The sequence below is a fragment of the Pinus tabuliformis genome, chromosome 1_2 (assembly GCF_031772625.1).
Source record: "Pinus tabuliformis cultivar Carrire ecotype Pingquan chromosome 1_2, CPIR1, whole genome shotgun sequence".
Lineage (NCBI taxonomy): Eukaryota > Viridiplantae > Streptophyta > Pinopsida > Pinales > Pinaceae > Pinus > Pinus tabuliformis.
The window spans coordinates 426,761,139-426,778,495 of record NC_142298.1 but is presented as its reverse complement, the minus strand read 5'-3'; the positions used below and the strand labels follow the sequence as shown (position 1 = coordinate 426,778,495).

Here is a 17,357-nt window from a genome sequence, read left to right as displayed (position 1 = left end):
GTAGGGCTCATACTGGAATCTGTCCAACAGCTGGCGCTTGTTCCACTCTTCTCCAACATTGGGTATCCCTGTTGCTTGAGCAACAACCTCAGGTGACAATGTAAAATCCACCCCTGCAAGATTCACATGCTCGTTGTGCAAATGCAAAACAAACAAGCGGACCAATTCCTTGTGGTGCTAAATTTGGGAAATTCTCTCGCAATATTCATAGCATGATTGATGACGGAAACATGTGACTGCAAGTGGACAAGCTTGCAAATAGGCCAAAGAGGTGGGCTCCTCTCTCACATGCTGACCACCCTTACCACCCCTGTGAGGCCTCCTTGGCACCTCAACCTCCGGTGTTGACTCATGGTCATCACTTTGCTCATAATCTGTTTCGGTTTCTGACATGGTTTCAAGAGCAAAATGGCTGAAATGTACTGCTGCTTCTGCTCAAATGACCTGCTGTTTTGACTGTTTGAATGCTGCTCCAAGGGGACAAAAAACACAAGGGAGATGTTAGGGAGGGGGACTTTTGAGGGGATTTAGGGAATATATATATATAAAAGGGAATTTAGGGAAAGAATTGTGACATATACATCATCACATAATCATAATTTGCAGGGGTTTGATAGGAGGTAGGGTTTAGGGAGATTTTATTGAATTTTAGGGATAGGTAGGGTTTTAGGGCTTTTGATTTTTTTTTTTTTTTTTTAGGGAGATTAGGTGAAAATGACAAGGGAGGGGATAATGGGAATGTGGGGAAATGAGGGAGTGAAAAAGGATGACCTTGGGCAGCAAATGTAAAACCCTAGCTCACATGCATTTGAATTTTTTAAACATAATACATATGAATTTTCTATTTCAACTTGATGGCATTTGACACATTTTCACGCTCATGTTATCTTTACAAAGCAAGAACTTCAATGATTTGAGGCCTACCTGAAGAAATTGAGGAGGAAGAAGTCGATTTGTGGCTCACTGGCAAATTTCTGAAGGTGGAAACCCAACGCGTAGCGCGCGGGCTCTGGAGCGTAGCACGCACCCAACGCGTAGCGCCCGACCAATTTTTGCACTGCAGAGACTGCCCTGATGCGTAGCGCGCGCCCAACGCGTAGCGCGCAGGCCCTGATGCGTAGCGCGCAGGTGCAGTCACCAAATTCGCCCAGTTTCACACTAAATCGCCTTTCACACTTGCTCTTGGAGTCTTGGAGACAAAAGAATTACAAAATGAGGAGAGAGGGGCTTTTATAAGCTTGATTTAAATTTATTTCCCCTCAAACCCACTTTATAATGTTTATGCAATGACACTTTTTAAAACTAATTGCTGCTGACTTATGGTTTCCTTTTGTTATGAAATTGGTTGAAATGATGCTTTTTCTTGAAAATTTTTGCAGGGATAGCTTCTGAGGAGTCTTGGCAAAGGAGACCAAGGCTGCATGCCAACTTCTGGAGAGTTTGAATTTTTTACAAATTTTTACAAAAAAAGAGAAAATGACCTTGCCTTCAAAAACAGGGTTTTTGAACTCAAGGTAAAAATTAGCTATACAATATGAAATCATTTGAAGTGATGCTTTGCTGGACATCCCTCTGGCCTGCTAGGCATTTATTGACCTTAAAAGACATGACCTCAAAAGACAAAATTGGACTAAACCCTAAACCTAGGACCTTGACTTCAAGACAAGACCAATGACCCTGTAAAGAATTTTATTGACTGAAACAAACTGGATCCAGCAGTGCCAAGAGGGGAATAAAGACACAAGCTCCTTCGTCAGGGTTATGGCATGCCTAATGGAATGCAATAAGATGACACTGATGAGACACCTACTTATGCAAATGCAAAGAGCTTTGATCGCTGATGGAGGGCTACTAGACCGACTCTAACAGTCACTACAATGCTTCTTGGCTTTACTCTTGTGCTAAGTCCTTCTAGCACAATTGCTTTGCTTCTCCTTGTGACCCTTGTGCCAAGTTCTTCTAGCATCCATAGGAAAGCTGTTGGATTACAGATCTGCAAATATCTTCCTTGTGGGTCTGTCTTAGTCCTTTGAGACACCCACAAAATAGTTCGCTGCTAATCCCCTAACTATTATGGTTTCCCTCTTTCCCTTTGAGGGCTGACCCTCGCCAATCCTACTAGCTACATTGTTGGTACTGTCCTTCGTACCATGCTATGCTTGCTAAGCTCTTCCGAAACTTCTACTCATAGCCTGCTGCGGTAGATCCCCTACCCAATAGCTCTCTCATAACTATTGTTTGACCTGCTGCAAACTTACCCGTAGCCCTACTAGTCACTTAGTGATTCTGTTTGTGGCCAACCACTTAACACGCACAACCACTTCCTCAACTGCTAACTGCAGTGGCAAATACCTTGACCTTGACTAAACCTAGTACTTGGTTGCTTCCCAATCTTTGTCCGCGCCCCAAGTTCCTTTGCAGTGGCGATTGTGTGGCCCTAGCGGTGGCTTCCCCTTGCCACCTTTCTGGACCTCCTGTGCCCTATTGCCATGTTGTGGGTCCCGCACTTCTCAGTGGATTTATGTCCTTGCTGCCGACAATCTTGTTGATTCGTCCTCGAAATCACCCTTTTGCTGCAACCTCGATCCATGTATAGCCTTGACTGCGCCCGTGATCATCACTGTTGCGAAAATTGCGATTTTTTGCTTGAAAATATTTAATCGGCCGATTAAATTGATGATTTTTTCATTTTGAAAAAATCACGATTTAATCTTTTTTCCCAAAAAACTTGATTTTTGTATTTTTTTAATTTTACCGATTTTTTGCTGATTTTTACTGATTTTACGATTTTTCCCGATTTCGGACCCTCGCCGATTTTATCCGATTGTGATGTTCGCAACATTGGTGATCATTGCTGCATTGTCCGCTATATGCTAGACTTGTCAACAATTGGCATGCCCAGTCCTGCCTGTTATAATTTGACAGCCATTGTCAGTGGCTTCTTTTCTTCTTGTCGTGACCCTCAAGTTGTAGCCTTGCCTGGATGTGCTGCCTCTCCACTTGATGGCTGTCGTTACCTTAACTCACTGCTGGACTGTAGGTGATTTGGATGCCCCACTGTTCAACTCACCTAGCTCCCAATGCTACAACTAGTTCTTTGTGCTGACCCCGAACAATCTTCCCCACGTGTCTTTGCGTCAACCCTTGACAATTGCTCCACGACGCCAGACGTGCCTGCTCTTGCCAGTGACCCTACATAATTATGCTATTATGGCCCTGTATCCCTGTCGACTACGGATCTTGACAGTTGGTGTGGTGGCTAGGTGGGCTGTCAACCCTGTCGTCCACCCATGGCCCCCCACACTTTCCTTTTTTTCTTTTAAATCTAAAAAAAATCAACGCCCATTACGATTGCAATTTTTTTTTTATAAAACTCAACGTTGATTTCTTTGGCCTCAAAAAAAAATTCCCATCTTTGCACATCGCGGTCGAACTTGGCCCAACAATTCTGATTCTTGTGCAAACCTTGGCTTGTTCTAATTCTAAAATTGGTTTTCAGAGATCCAACTTTGATACCATGTTATATTTCCTGCAAACCTAGCACCCGACACTTGAATTCCTAGTAGAAAAAATGATCAACTGATTTAAATGAACAACTAGGTTCCTAACACAATAAAATTCAGTGGAAGCAAATAAACTGATCTCAATCATAATGACACAACAAATTTCTGCCCAATCAAATCAGTTCATCATTAACAATGACTTAGATACCACTTGGGCTCTCGTCTTGGGATAATGGCCCAACTGAGAAAATACATAATACAAAATAAACCTGGATCTAATCCAACAAATCTGCCCGATATCAATGCTTCAATCTTATCTACAGATCTGGATCTCCAACCTCTCTGCACTTCCCTCAGACCCAACACTCTAGAGTATCACACTCTTCCCGATGTTGAAGTTTCTAAGTTTACTCAGTTAGAAACCCTCCATGCCCTTTATCTGATTTATTCCTACCTACTTGTTATTTTTCTTAACAAGTTATTTACAATGTAAATACTGAAAATAAACTAGTGCATGCTCAACATATTACAGATCAACAACTAAAAGAAACAGAAACAAACACACCATATGACACCATTATTTTTTGACTAATGTCCCCGAAAAAACCCAATGTGGGAAAACTGGTGCAACTACCTAAGTGTTTTCTTATTAAGCAATATCAGAGTACAATTTGGGTGCCGAAATTGGCCTACCCAACAGAGAATTTCCTTGGCAGTAATACCTCTCAGTTTCTAAAATATCTTCTGGCTGAAACCCTGGATAATCCTTCTGGCAGCTACTCAACACAAATCTGCCCCAGAAACCCCAGCGTCAGCCCCTCTCTGCCTCACGCTGGGCTTGCGTCACCCTAGATGGGTCTGCGTTAGCCCTAGGAGGCCCTGCGTCAGCAACGCTGGCCTCTCTGAGGCTCTGCGCAGCTCTCGGCTGCCTCTGCGTGGCCTTGTATGAGCACTGGCTAGCTCTGCATCACTCTCCTTGGCTACTGCGTGCTGCTCTCTTGACACTATCTCTGCCTCTCTGTCTCTTTGTACTCAAATGCCCCTCAGCTGCATCTCCCAATCACTAATTCTATCTCTCTTAGCAAACCCCGCTCTAGAGAATAGAATGACTGATCACTTTGGTGTATTCTCCAAGTGACCATCAAGCATCCTCTTATACTTTTCCTGTTGACATTTCAACGGCTGAGATTAAGTCCCTAATTAACGGCTAAGATTAGATCTGGCTTGATCCATGTCTTTTGGACCATTCTAACACAGATTCATATTAATACACATTAATATTTTATTTTCCCTAAGTTTAGACTTAGGGGCTCCATTAAAAATATTAATTATTTTAATATCTCCTAATTTGTTTAGAATCTGCCCAAACCCTTTCTGGGTAGTGGAGATCTCATGTGCCCCAACCTCTCCACGAAATTTCGTGGCTAGAGCACATCCGATGCTACCCCAAATCAACACTCGAGGCTAGTGCCACTTTATGGTGTGTTTTCTCCCTCTCCCCAGACTTGCTTTTATAACTTTACATTGAGCTAAATGCCTAACCCTAACCCTAATCTCAAAGTGATTAATGACCGAGATTAGATCTCGCCTCATTGAGATCAACGGCTATGATTAAAGCTTATTCACTAAAGTAATTACTTTACTTTTCCTAAGTTTCTTTTGGATTAGTAAGTTAACATATTAATATGTGTCTTTTCCTAAGTTAGACTTAGGCTAAGTTATATTAGCAACTTGCTCACACTTGACCAAGTGTTTGAAGGAGAATGTGGGCAACTCCTACACACCTAGACGCAAGGCCTGTGTAGAAATACCTGCCCGAGCTACAAAAATCAACATAGGATTGAGGCAGAGGCAAAAGGTGATACTAAATTCTAATGATGAGGATCCCAATATAAGCGATGGTGGAACATTGCTTGTAACTTAGACCCATGAACAAGAGAACAAAAGATATGGTGCCTTTAGGCAAAAGATTCAATCATTAATAAATTGGTATGCTGGTACAGTGACTCATAAGGTGTGTATTCATTATTTATACATAACTTAGGAGGCCGGGTGCCTGCCCCATAAGGGGGTTATGGGCTTACATAAATTCCTAGGCTGACATCATTTTCCTAGAATAAAATAAAATAAAGTTGACTAGGTTGGCTATTGAATCATAACCTTGTAATACAATAATGAGGGCACTTAACCATAGAGTCAAGTAACGAGTAAACTTTGAAGATTACCATTGTTTCAATAGTATGTGACTATATTTGTTAGGCTCATCTGCCGTTACAGTTGGAGAGCTGCACAGCTACATATATTAAAAAATTAATAAATACTTTATTTATTCTGATTATTTGGCCTAGTCCACAGCTAATATGCCATGGACACATATTTGTTATTTATATGACATGTACAGACTAGAAATATTAATCTTTTAGAAATTATAAGCAATTTATATTTGCATTAGTAATTGGCATTAAGCAGATTCCTGTATACAGTAATTTTTTCAGTCATGAGTTAAGTAGAACCAAACATTCTTAAAATCTATATTTGTGGTGTTCATGCTATATGGCTGAATTTTTTGGAATATATTCATCTTATAAGTTATAATTCAATAATGTGCAGGAGAGAATATGCCACATATTCAAATTTCTTACATTTGCAGCCAAATAGGGACATGCTAATTGCCCTTTCCTATATATAAGCAGTATGGCCATTTTTTTCTTTAATGTGATTAACAGTTTATTTTTGGTATTTACAATTGTTATGTTTTTCGCAGTTCACTGATGAAAATGGACAGCGACAATATGTATGGCAAACTTCTTGGGCAGTAAGCACACGCATGGTGGGTGGCATTATTATGACTCATGGCGATGATACAGGCTTGATGCTTCCACCAAGGATGGCTCCAATACAGGTGATTTATCCTTTTTTAAATATTTTATTGTTTAAAAACATGAGGGGCTGCTGCAAAAATTGGCTTTTTAGTTTCTGGAAGAAAACAAGATTCATTGCAATGCTCTGCAAGATTGCACATGGGACCTAAATCAGGTATCCATATAAAACTACAACTGGTTTTCCTCTAATTTATGCAAGAGAAATTAAAATCTGCTATTTCAAGTGTGATAACATGGAGCATGCCAATGTGTAATATAGAAGATCATAAATTTATTGGTGATAAACAGAATCTTCTTAGTTGTCATGAGGCTTATGGCAATCACCTTTTGGAGCTCGGAGAGTCTTATGAGCTATTGATCCTGAATGCCCTCCCCTAATTCTCGGACTCCCATTGCTTCACATGGCTCCCTCATTGGGGCGTGGGAGGGGGTAGGGAGCAGAGGGGTGTTAGTGATGGATTATGTCATGTCCAGCTAGGACTTACTTCCCTTCATTTGCCATTTCTCAATAATCTCTATCCCTCGAACTGACCACACCCTTATTTCTGTCTCTCTAGGCTGATCCTTCCCATTCCCCAACCCCACTACCCTCTTCGGGTCCACCTTGGACCGCTATCCTTTTTGACGAGGGGGGTTTGGAAACCTTCTCATACCACCTCTGCCAAATGCTCCTTTGAGTTCTAGTTTTCATCCCTTTAATGTGCCTCTGCCAAATACATCTAGGCGAAGTGCTTAGAAATTTTCCAGATTCAAGATGTATTTTATTTATGGCTGAAAATTGAATATTTGAATCTTAAACAGTAAAATCAGCAAGCAAAAATATGATAGTCACTAAACAAGATTCCAGAAAGTTAGTGTTAATTTTAGATAACAATGGTATGTTCTATCATTCTATGCTTTCAACAATGACTTCAATGTCCTTTTATTGGCCCAATGACAATTCCACTTTAATTTCCAACAGCAATCACATAAACCATTAATTCACATTGACAGTAACTGTAGATAGAACATAAATAATAAATGCGGAAGACAAGCCAAGACAATGAACTCAGAGATTTGGCTAAATCTAGGAAAAAACCCCTAGAGGGGGAAAGCCCTTAATCAATCCTTCTTATTAGAAAATATTAAATGTTCAGCAGAGAGAATATCCAATAGAGTACAATGATGAAAGTCAAAGTTAATGTGACTTGACCTTTGTAAAGTATCCAAACCAATATCCAACTGATGAAGTCAAAGTCAAATCTGATCAGCTTGATGAAAGTCTGCAATTATGAAAAGTCAACAACAGTCAACGTGCCCTAACTAGTCAGCGGTCAATGGTCAACGCAGCAGTCAAACAACACTTCTTGAGCCCGGTCAAAGTCAAAGATATTGGCCTTCCTTGGTGATCAAACAGCAGCAGAAAAGTCAACAAAATGGCAGTCAAACCTGGTCAAATGATGAAGTCAACCTGTGGTCAAAACAATCCTCCAAGCCTGTGGCCAAACCCAGTCAAACAACACCTTCTTCCTTGGTTTTTGTGCTAAACAGTGTGGCCTGCTAGGACAGATCCTTCCCTATTCAAATCACAGTCAAACAGTCCCTCAAAGTCCAAAGTCAATGCTGGTCAGAGTCTTCTCAAGAACAGAAAGTCAACACAGGTCGAATCAGCTCCAAGAGAAACTTGCACATGTGGAATGAACTGCTGCCTCAGATGTACGAACCAATCAGATGAGGAGAGAGAATGACGTGTGTGAGATGTCCAAATGAGGTTGAGTGTCTCCTTTATTTATATGTGCTGTTGGGGGTCAAGTTGTCTAATTTGACCCCAAGCTGACCTTGACCAAATGTGCACCTGTGGGTTTGACATAAAAAACATATTTCTCCTTGTCCAAATTCAGTGTTTTCAGGGTCAATTTTCGTCCTCTCGAAAAGAGGAATTTTGTCCAATAATTATCTTCGACCAATGAGCTGCCCAAAGTGGATTTTGACCCTAGTTGCACATTTTTACAGTTAGTTACTTCTTTGGGAGCTTGAAATTTTGGATTTTTGATGCATATTTTGGATAGTATAGCCAACAAAGGGTTTAGATCTACATTCAATTACCTATATTCGAGTGTGATATATGCCCAAGAAAACGATGTCTCTATCCTTGGTTTAGATCTAGCATTATTTTAGATTTCTTCCAGGTAAAACTTGCTATTAAGATGATTCAATCATTCAAATTAAAACTCGCAAGTAACTATTCCCAATCTAATGTTTGAAAACAAAAGTTTTGAGGTTTTTTAAATAAAGTAGTTGTTGGAATTATACCTTGTATTAAGCAATGCTTACATCACATTGAGGGAAAGTGAAACGTATGCCTTCTTAGATCAATCTTGCAATTGGCCAGGGAAGAGGGTTTGGTTTGCTTAGAGAAGTCACCCTCCCTTGTGACTTAATAATCTCTCTAACTTTCATACCCATCTAGGAGTGACCCCTTGATGTGGCGTTCTTTGGCCTTCAAGTTGAGTGAGAGATGGAATACAAACTTCCTCTCGGATGAACTCCCCTTCGGAATGGTCCAATTGTCTGAAAAGACCCACTCACAAAACAAAAAGAACAAAGGGGGTTTCCCTAGTTTGTCTTCTCCATGTGACTCGTAGCCCCTTTGTGGCTCAACCTATTAGCTTTTGTGTAATCTTATTTATTAGAGAAATTAATAGAGTATAGCATGGATACAACAATAATTCGAGAAAAAAGAAACAAGTAAAATTTATTCCACACAATGAACAAAATATTTGAACAAAGGTTTGCAAAAATGAGCTTTTTTTTTATTGATGGCACTTGTTGTTGTAATTTCTATGTCTAACTCGTTAGAAATTCTTCCTACATTATTTGGTTTATTTCACCTACTTGTTTATTCTTTAACAAGTTATTTAACCATATAAATACTGAAAATAAACACAAATGCAATCTCAACCATCTACAGATCATAAACTGAAATAATAGACAAACACACAAGGGACACCCTTATTTTTGGACAATCGTCCCTGGAAAAACCCTACTTGGGAAAACCGGTGCAACAGTTTTGAGGGTTTTATTATTAAGCAGCTTTCTTGAGTACAACTAGGGTGCCAAACTGGCTCACCCAACAAAGATATCTAACTGGAAGTAATACCTCTCTTCGAAGTAGATATTCAACAAGTCTGCTCCACGAAAACTCTCCAACGCTTTTTTGAGGCCCTGTGTCAGTCCTCCTGGCCTCTGCGTAGCTCTGAAACCCCCTGCGTCAGCCTTCTGCTGCTCTGCGCTGGCTCTCTGGACTTCTACGTCACCCACGCAGGCCTTGCTAGCCTTTGCGTAGTCACTCTGGCCCTTTGCATGGCTCCTGCTGGGTTTGCGTAGCCCCCTCAATCTCTGCATTGGTCTTGTGGCACTATCTCTGCCTCTCTGTTGTGCACTCACTGCCCCTCGCTGCAACTCAAATCACTTGTTCGAATTTTTTCAGCAAACCCTGCTCCAGAAAATCGAACTGACTGATCAATCTTGGTATGTCTCCAACTGAATCTCAAGCCTCCTCTTATACTTTTTCTGTTGAGTCTTCAACGACTGAGATTAAATCTCTAATCAACGGCTAAGATTAGATTTGGCTTGATCCATGTCTTTTAGATTCTCACCCAATTTTATATTAATACCCATTAATATTTTAATTTTTCTAAGTTTAGACTTAGGAACTCCCTTAAAAATATTAATTATTTTAATATCTCTCTAACCAAGTGGAATTTCCCCAAACGATTTCTGGGTCTTGGAGGTCTCATGTGCTTTAGCCTCTCCACCAATTTTCATGGCTAGAGCACATCCGATGCTACCCCAAATCAACACTTATCTCATAAGACAATAACAAACATTACAAAAGGGAAGGCTAGCCTTTTATAAAACATTCGTAATGGCTAGTTGGTCTCTGTTAATTTTAGGTATGTTCTATGCTTGAGAGCAATTTACTTCAATTTTCATGTTAGCCCAATATCAATGTCTAGTTTAGCAATCACATTAGCATGATAGTAAAATGTAGATAGAACATAAACATAAACAGTAGAAGACAAGCCAAGACAAGAGGACACAAGATGTGGCACCAGCCAGGGACAAACCCCAATGTGGGGAAACCCTTGATCAATTCTTCTTATATTCTTCAATAGTTCAGCAAAGAGAGAGATAGTACAAATATACAAAACTGATATTTATGACAGCAGTAGAAAAGTCTGGACCAAAGAAGACAATGCTGGTCACACAGGACATAATCTTCCTCTGAAGATCATTCATATGGTATCAATAGAATGTTCAACAAACAAAGCCAATCGTGGTCAAACCTTGACCCAAAACATCTTCTAGAACTCCGATGTCTTCTTGTTGCACTAGCTGTCACTGCTTCATGAAATAGGACACAGTCAATAATAGATTCGCTGCTGTCATCATGATGACTGGTTAGGGCACCAAGCACTATTGTAACAGTCCTCCAACAATCATCAAAACAACCTAGGACAACTCCTTGGATATGTTGTTGATCTGGGCATATATATAAGCCCTCAAACACCCATAAACAATCCTTGACTGTGGTGTTATGGCCTACGGCCTAACACACAGTCTTCCTGTAGCTTCCAGGCAACATAAACGTTATCCTAAGCTCCTCTAACTCGGCCCTTTTGCAAGAATAAAACAACCTCACATAGTTACAAAAGGGATGACCAAACAGTCCCTTAACCCATGCCACTTTCACGCTGTTAACAGGTTTATACTAGCTGTGTTTAGCGCTCCTTTTGTTGCGGCCTAGGGCTCCTTCTTAGCTGTGTATTAGGGTGCGGCTTTAGATCTTCTTTTACTGCAGATTAGGGCCTTCATTTAAGGCCTTCATTATGAGCCTTCCTATGCTGTGGATTAGGCCTTCCCTTATGTTGCATATGATGCCTCCTTGACTACGGCTAGATCTAGGCTTTATTAACAACTGCTAGGACTCTCCATCAACTGCGTATTAGGGTCTCCTTTGCTATGGAATTAGGGCTTCACAAACTACGGCTAGGGCTTTATTCTGAGTTGCGTATTAGGCCTCTTCTTGACAGCGTATAGGAGCCTCTTTAGACTGCATATAAGTCTCCTCTTTGAGCTATGTATAGGTCTCCTCATAACTGCGGCCAAACTGCTACTAGGGCTTCTTTAGGTGACTGCGTCCAGATCTCTTAGATAACCCTTTCCACTACGTCCTGCTAGTGAGAGGACAAACCCAAATTAGTGGAGAGGAGAGATCAAGAGAGAGGTGTGTGTAACGAATGACTGGAGGCCTCCTCTATTTAAATGCAGCGTTGAGGTTGAGCTGGGGGTTATTTGGTTGTTGGCCGACCTTGACAAATTGTCAAATAATATAAATAAATTAATATCTCCATAAATACATGTCGGAATAGGATGATCTTTAGATCAATCCTACACCTCTCGAAGAGAGGAATCCAAGAAAAATATCAGCTGCCATAAATAAGGTGACCCACATGGAATTTGGCCCTAGTTGCCAATTTTAACAGTCTCCTCTAGTAATAATTTCTACTAGTAATCCATAAGTTGGAAACTTAGTATTTTTTCCATAAAATATTACATTACAAAGAACAATTCGCCCATTGAAGGGGTCTATTTGGTTCACAATGCACAAGTAGGTCCAGGATTCCCTTTGCTAATGACCTGAAATGGTCAAAGATGGAAAATAATACACTTTAGCTGCTCAATGTCCCACTCGGTTTTTGAAGAGGCTCTACTTGATCATTGCAAAATTTGACTTGACTAGGAGAGCTCAACTTGGTCATTTGGAAGATTATTGTGCTTTGTAACGACTACTTGCTTGATTTATGATTGAACTTCTTAGTCCATGATGCTCCCAAGTGGTAGTTAAATCACCCAAAGATTAGATGACTTTTCCAACAACTAGTTTAACTTGACTTTCCTTGTCTTGCTAACTCAACCTGGTCGCATTCCTTTTGGATCTCCAACACCCTAGACTTCTTAGCAATTCTGACACTTGGGTATTCTGAAACCGACCTTGATCTGTACTGGGTATCGCTCCAAATTTTCATATTTTGCCTAGTGTTGCCACATCATTCCTGTCTCTGCCATGTCATCTATCCATTGTGTTGGTTCTCTAACGCCCTAGGGAATTTTGGAAATATAACACTTGGGTATTGTTCCTCTCGCTCTGTATACAACTTTTGACATAATGCATGTTCCAAACTACCTAACATTGACCTTGTTTTTCCACCTAGAATTCTGCGTGACTTGTTTAACCAACTTTGACCAAGCTAGAACTAGCCATTGTCATCTTTGAATGGAAAAATTCAACGTGGCATGGACTCCTCTCATCAAGTTGAACAAACTAAGACCAAGTTGAATTTTTGACCATCGGGACCACTTTGCATTAGGAATCGTGAACTGCCTTAGGAACTATGAAAGTTGTCAAAATGAGACTACCATGCATGAGAGATGTCTAAGAGATATTGGGGCAAAGCCAAAGCCACCTACAAACTATATAGACTTTAACCATGCGGTAAGGCATATGTACACATTGACACGGGTTGGACTGGCCCATTAACTGGTGATCACTCCTAAAAAGGGAATCTCCCATAAAACCATGACTTGTGATATCCCCACTAAATGAAATTTTGCTAAGTACATCTCATTTTTGCAATTTTGACATTTTGATAACTAATGGACTTAGGAAAAGTGGGTTGTGTAGACCCCACTTGATTTTTGGAGAAAGGGAGATTATGCACATTAGAGAAAAAAGGAAAATTAGTTTGCTAGTGGAATGTGAGGGCCACAAAAAGGGGAAGTTCGAACCACATGAGAAATTCACATTGGAGGAGAGAGGAGAGAAGAAAGGAGGTGCGAGCTAGTGGAGTTTGGGGCCCACAAGGGAGAGGAGACCAACACTTAAAATTATCACAAGGAGGTTGTCATTTTGCATCTTTTTGCCTATCTCTCTTATGAAAATCGAACTCTCTTGGAGTTTTTGAGGACAAGAAGAGGAGTGTTGCTTAGCACAGGAATTCCAAGCGGAAATTGCACCCCCATTTCAGAGAACTTCGAGTGTCTCCCTAGTGAGGGAAATTGGAGTCCAATTTAGGGCTTCTCTTGAGCTTTATTGCTGGAGTTTACCCAATGACCCAGTTCTGCACTCTCCTTGGGTGCAGAGGTGGTTCATGGCATATAATTTGTAGTAGCTGGATTTGGATTGAAGATTCAGGTATTTGCAGGTGGTTTCTCTGCCTTGAGATCGAGATTTTAGTACCATTTTGCAGGGCTAGAAGAACAAGGTTTTGGAGGGCCAAATTTCCTTCATTTTTGTAGTGCGCATTGCTCACTGGCTGAAGCTTGCACAAGAGTGAGGGACAACTTGTTTTTGAAGGAGTTTGGGCTATAGGAAAAGGAAAAATCCATGGAAGAAATTGTGTGTAATTTGGTGGTTGTTCAGCAGTGGATTTGGGTAAGATTGAGTGGATCATCTTCAACAGTGCGTAGAGCCTACCAGGGAGAATAATTCACACTTTTTGGGGCTGTCTGGGTCAACTGGAATTAGCCCAAGATCTTTCTGGGTTTTTGTGGGTTTAGTGTGAGGAACTCCGGGTTAATTTTGCAGAATTTTCGGAGCAGTTTCGAGGGCGAAAATCCCAGTTCTTCTTCAGCAGCAGTGGCAACATTTTCTGGGCAGTGCGAGTTACTAGTTGAGCCTTTTCCAGTGCTTGGGTCTGCACATTTTTACCTAGGTCTTGCATTGCTTGCAGAAGCAAGTCCAAGTTCTATTTTTCTTGCTCTATTGTACCCAATTTCCATTAGTATTAATAAAGTGGCTCATATTTCTTGCTCAAATTTCTTGGTGTATTGATTGTTGTAGCTCAGTTCATGTTCTTGATTTTCATTGTTATTTCCTAGTTGGAATATTACAGTGGTATCAGAGCATGTTCTTGGCCAGCTGTGGGAAAAATAGTAGGTGATGCCACCCAGGTACCAAAGAGTAGTGTTTCACAGAGGTAGAGGAAGAGGTTGTGGTAGAGGAGAGGAACTCGACCCTTTCTCAGATGTAGAGCTTGAACACGCCAGGGAGCACATGGAGAACCAAGAAGGCAATGAGTAACCTAAACAGGAGGGTCAAAATCAGTTTCTTGAGGAGTTGATGAGGTAGAATCAACAGTTGTTGAGACAAAACCAACAAGTTCTAGAGATGATGCAACAAATGATGGGGATGCAAATACAGAACCAGTAGGGTCAACACAACAATGGAGAAGGTGGTTCCCAGACTGCAGAAGGAAGCCATGCACATGCCCGTACATTTCAGCAAAACACCACCGATACATATGGCCTGATCAGCCATCCTACCATGCCTCACTTCCTGAATGTGTTAAGTTATGGTATGTTCTATGCTTATAACAGTTTACTTCTTTTTCTTATTATATTCCACCGATTAGCAATCACATGTACATAAAGTAAAGTGCAGATAGAACATTAAACGATCGACAGAAAACAAGCCAAGACAAGAGACACAAGATGTGGCGGCTAGCCAGGGACAAACCCCACAATGTGTGGGGAAACTCTTTGATCAAATCTTCTTTTATCTTCAATAATTCAGCAGAGAGAAATAGTACAATAAATCTGATTCATATCAGCAGTAGCAAACCCTAGATCAGTAGCATCAGCGTTAGCGGCTTCATTATCAAACTAGGGCAGACCATATCTCACAAACCGACAGTCGGATTGACTTCATTCCACCACCAAAAGTTTCAGCTTTCAAAGGAGGTTCAGATGAACCTACAGCGCAGTTCCAAAGAGGAGATCTTCTAGGCCACGCAAGTCAATCTTTACTTCTGCAGTTGCAGCTTCAGTTTCAGCAGTTTCCGGCTTCAAACTAGGGCAGTCGATATCTTGCAAACCGTTCGTCGGATTGACTTCATTCCACCACCAAAAGTTGCGGCTTTCAAAGGAGGTTCAGATGAACCTACAGCGCAGTTCCAAAGAGGAGATCTTCTAGGCCACGCAAGTCAATCTTTACTTCTGCAGTTGCAGCTTCAAATTCAACAGCTTCCGGCTTCACATGTGTGAGAGAGAGAGACCCATTTCAGCGCAGTAGAGAAGAGACTCATATCTGCGCAGTAGAGAGAGAGAGATGTGATGAGATGAGTGAGTCCAAATGAGGAAAAGTCCTCTTATATTTATACACAACGTTGGTGGGTGAATAGATGCGACTGTTGGGCTTCTGAGCCTACATGAGTTGTAGGTCGGCTTGATAATAATTCCATAATCAAAATAAATTCATATCTCCATGAATACTTATCGGAATTGGATGATCTTTATATCAATCCTACACCTCTCGACGAGAGGAATCTAATAAAAATATTATTAGCCATGAATAAGATGACCCACATGAAGTTTTGCCCTGGTTGCCAATTTTAACACTCCCTCTCAACCATGGAGAACTTCATCTGCAATCTGTCTATCGGTCGTTACTATTCATCCATCAAATGCACTGCCTTGTACAGCCTGACCCTTGCCCTGCTCTGCTCTATTTTTCCTGTTCTGCTTTGTCTTGTTCTGCCCTGCACTGATCTGCACTGTTTTGTTCTGTTCTGCTCTGCTCTTGCATTGTTCTGTTCTACTCTGCTTTTGTCCGAATTATGAAGAAGAAGAAATGATCGAGGATGTATCATACTGACTCAAAGTCAGTCTCAGAGTATGTACTACTGGTCCCAGACCAGTCTCAACCAACCCAAAGTCTGCGTCATAGTGAGTACAACTCCAATGGTCCCAGACCAATATCATCCTCCACTGACTCAAAGTCAGTCTCAGAGTATGTACCACTAATCCCAGACCAGTCTCAACCGACCCGAAGTCAGCGTCATAGTATGGTACAACTCCTACCACTGGTCCCAGACTAGTATCATTGATCCCAAATCAATGGAGGTCATCCTAGCGTAGGGAGTACGGTAATTACAACGTTGCGTCCATCGGTACTACTATGGTCCCTAACTTCATTTCCTTGCTCATTGATCAGATGAGAGGTACTTCCCATGAGTCCCAGACTGCATGGGTAGGATGCCTCGACAAGAGAACTAATCAATCCTGTCCTCACAGGAGAACACATCAATCCTGCTACAATCGCCATGGAGAACACATCAATCCAGGCCGCCATGGAGAACACATCAATCCAGGCCTCACAGGAGAACACATCAATCCTGCTACAATCGCCATGGAGAACACATCAATCCAGGCCTCACAGGAGAACTAATCATCCTGCTACACAGGAGAGCGAATCATCCTGTTCCACAAGAGAGCGAATCATCTTGTTCCACAAGAGAGCGAATCATCTTGTTCCAGTGCGCACCACCAGGGGAGGGTGAGTCACCCTGTGGTCGTATGTTGCTCCAGTAAGAACCACAAGCCCTCAGAGTTCCCAGAGCTCAATGTATGCAACATGCAGGACCCTTGTACAAGGGTTTCTTGATGACTCCAAGTCGTTTGGGAAAATCACAAATTAGATCTTTCCTCAGGGCTTTGACAAGGTGTATCAACCTGTACATCATCTTAATGCGATGGAGCCTCCTTGCTCATCAACTTACCATATCCCAGATGATGTCTATTTGCTGGAGCAATCGACGAATACGGGATTCCTCAATAATCGAATCCCACCTCTGGTTGTTATAGAGAATCACAATGGTATCCAAACAGCTCACTGAAGAGCTTTCGCAACCAGACTGCCTCACACGAGGTCATGCTAGCAACAGTATATCCTGCTTCAGCGGTGCTCAAAGTCACCGACTTCTGCTTCCTGCTCATCCAGGATATCGAAGCAGATCCCAAGGTGAAACAGCACTCGGAAGTGCTCTTACGGTCCACCACACTGCCTGCCCAATCAGCATCAGTATATCCAAGTAGTCTCACATCTTCGACAGTGTATCTTAACCCATTGTGCCACGAAGATATCTCAGAA

General features: G+C 41.4%; 1 protein-coding gene across 5 annotated transcripts in view; it reads left to right on the top strand.

Moving 5' to 3' along the window:
• Positions 1 to 17,357, top strand: part of LOC149206174 (proline--tRNA ligase, chloroplastic/mitochondrial-like) — a 279,776-nt gene that overhangs the window by 136,681 nt on the left and 125,738 nt on the right. For all 5 annotated transcript variants that reach the window (XR_016252533.1, XM_089395332.1, XM_089395331.1 and 2 more), the window contains one exon: positions 6,268 to 6,405. Coding sequence is in view for 4 of the 5 variants with exons in the window: in XM_089395332.1 (XP_089251458.1) it covers positions 6,268 to 6,405 (138 nt within the window). In the remaining variant the exon portion in view is untranslated. The remainder of the gene's footprint in view (positions 1 to 6,267; positions 6,406 to 17,357) is intronic.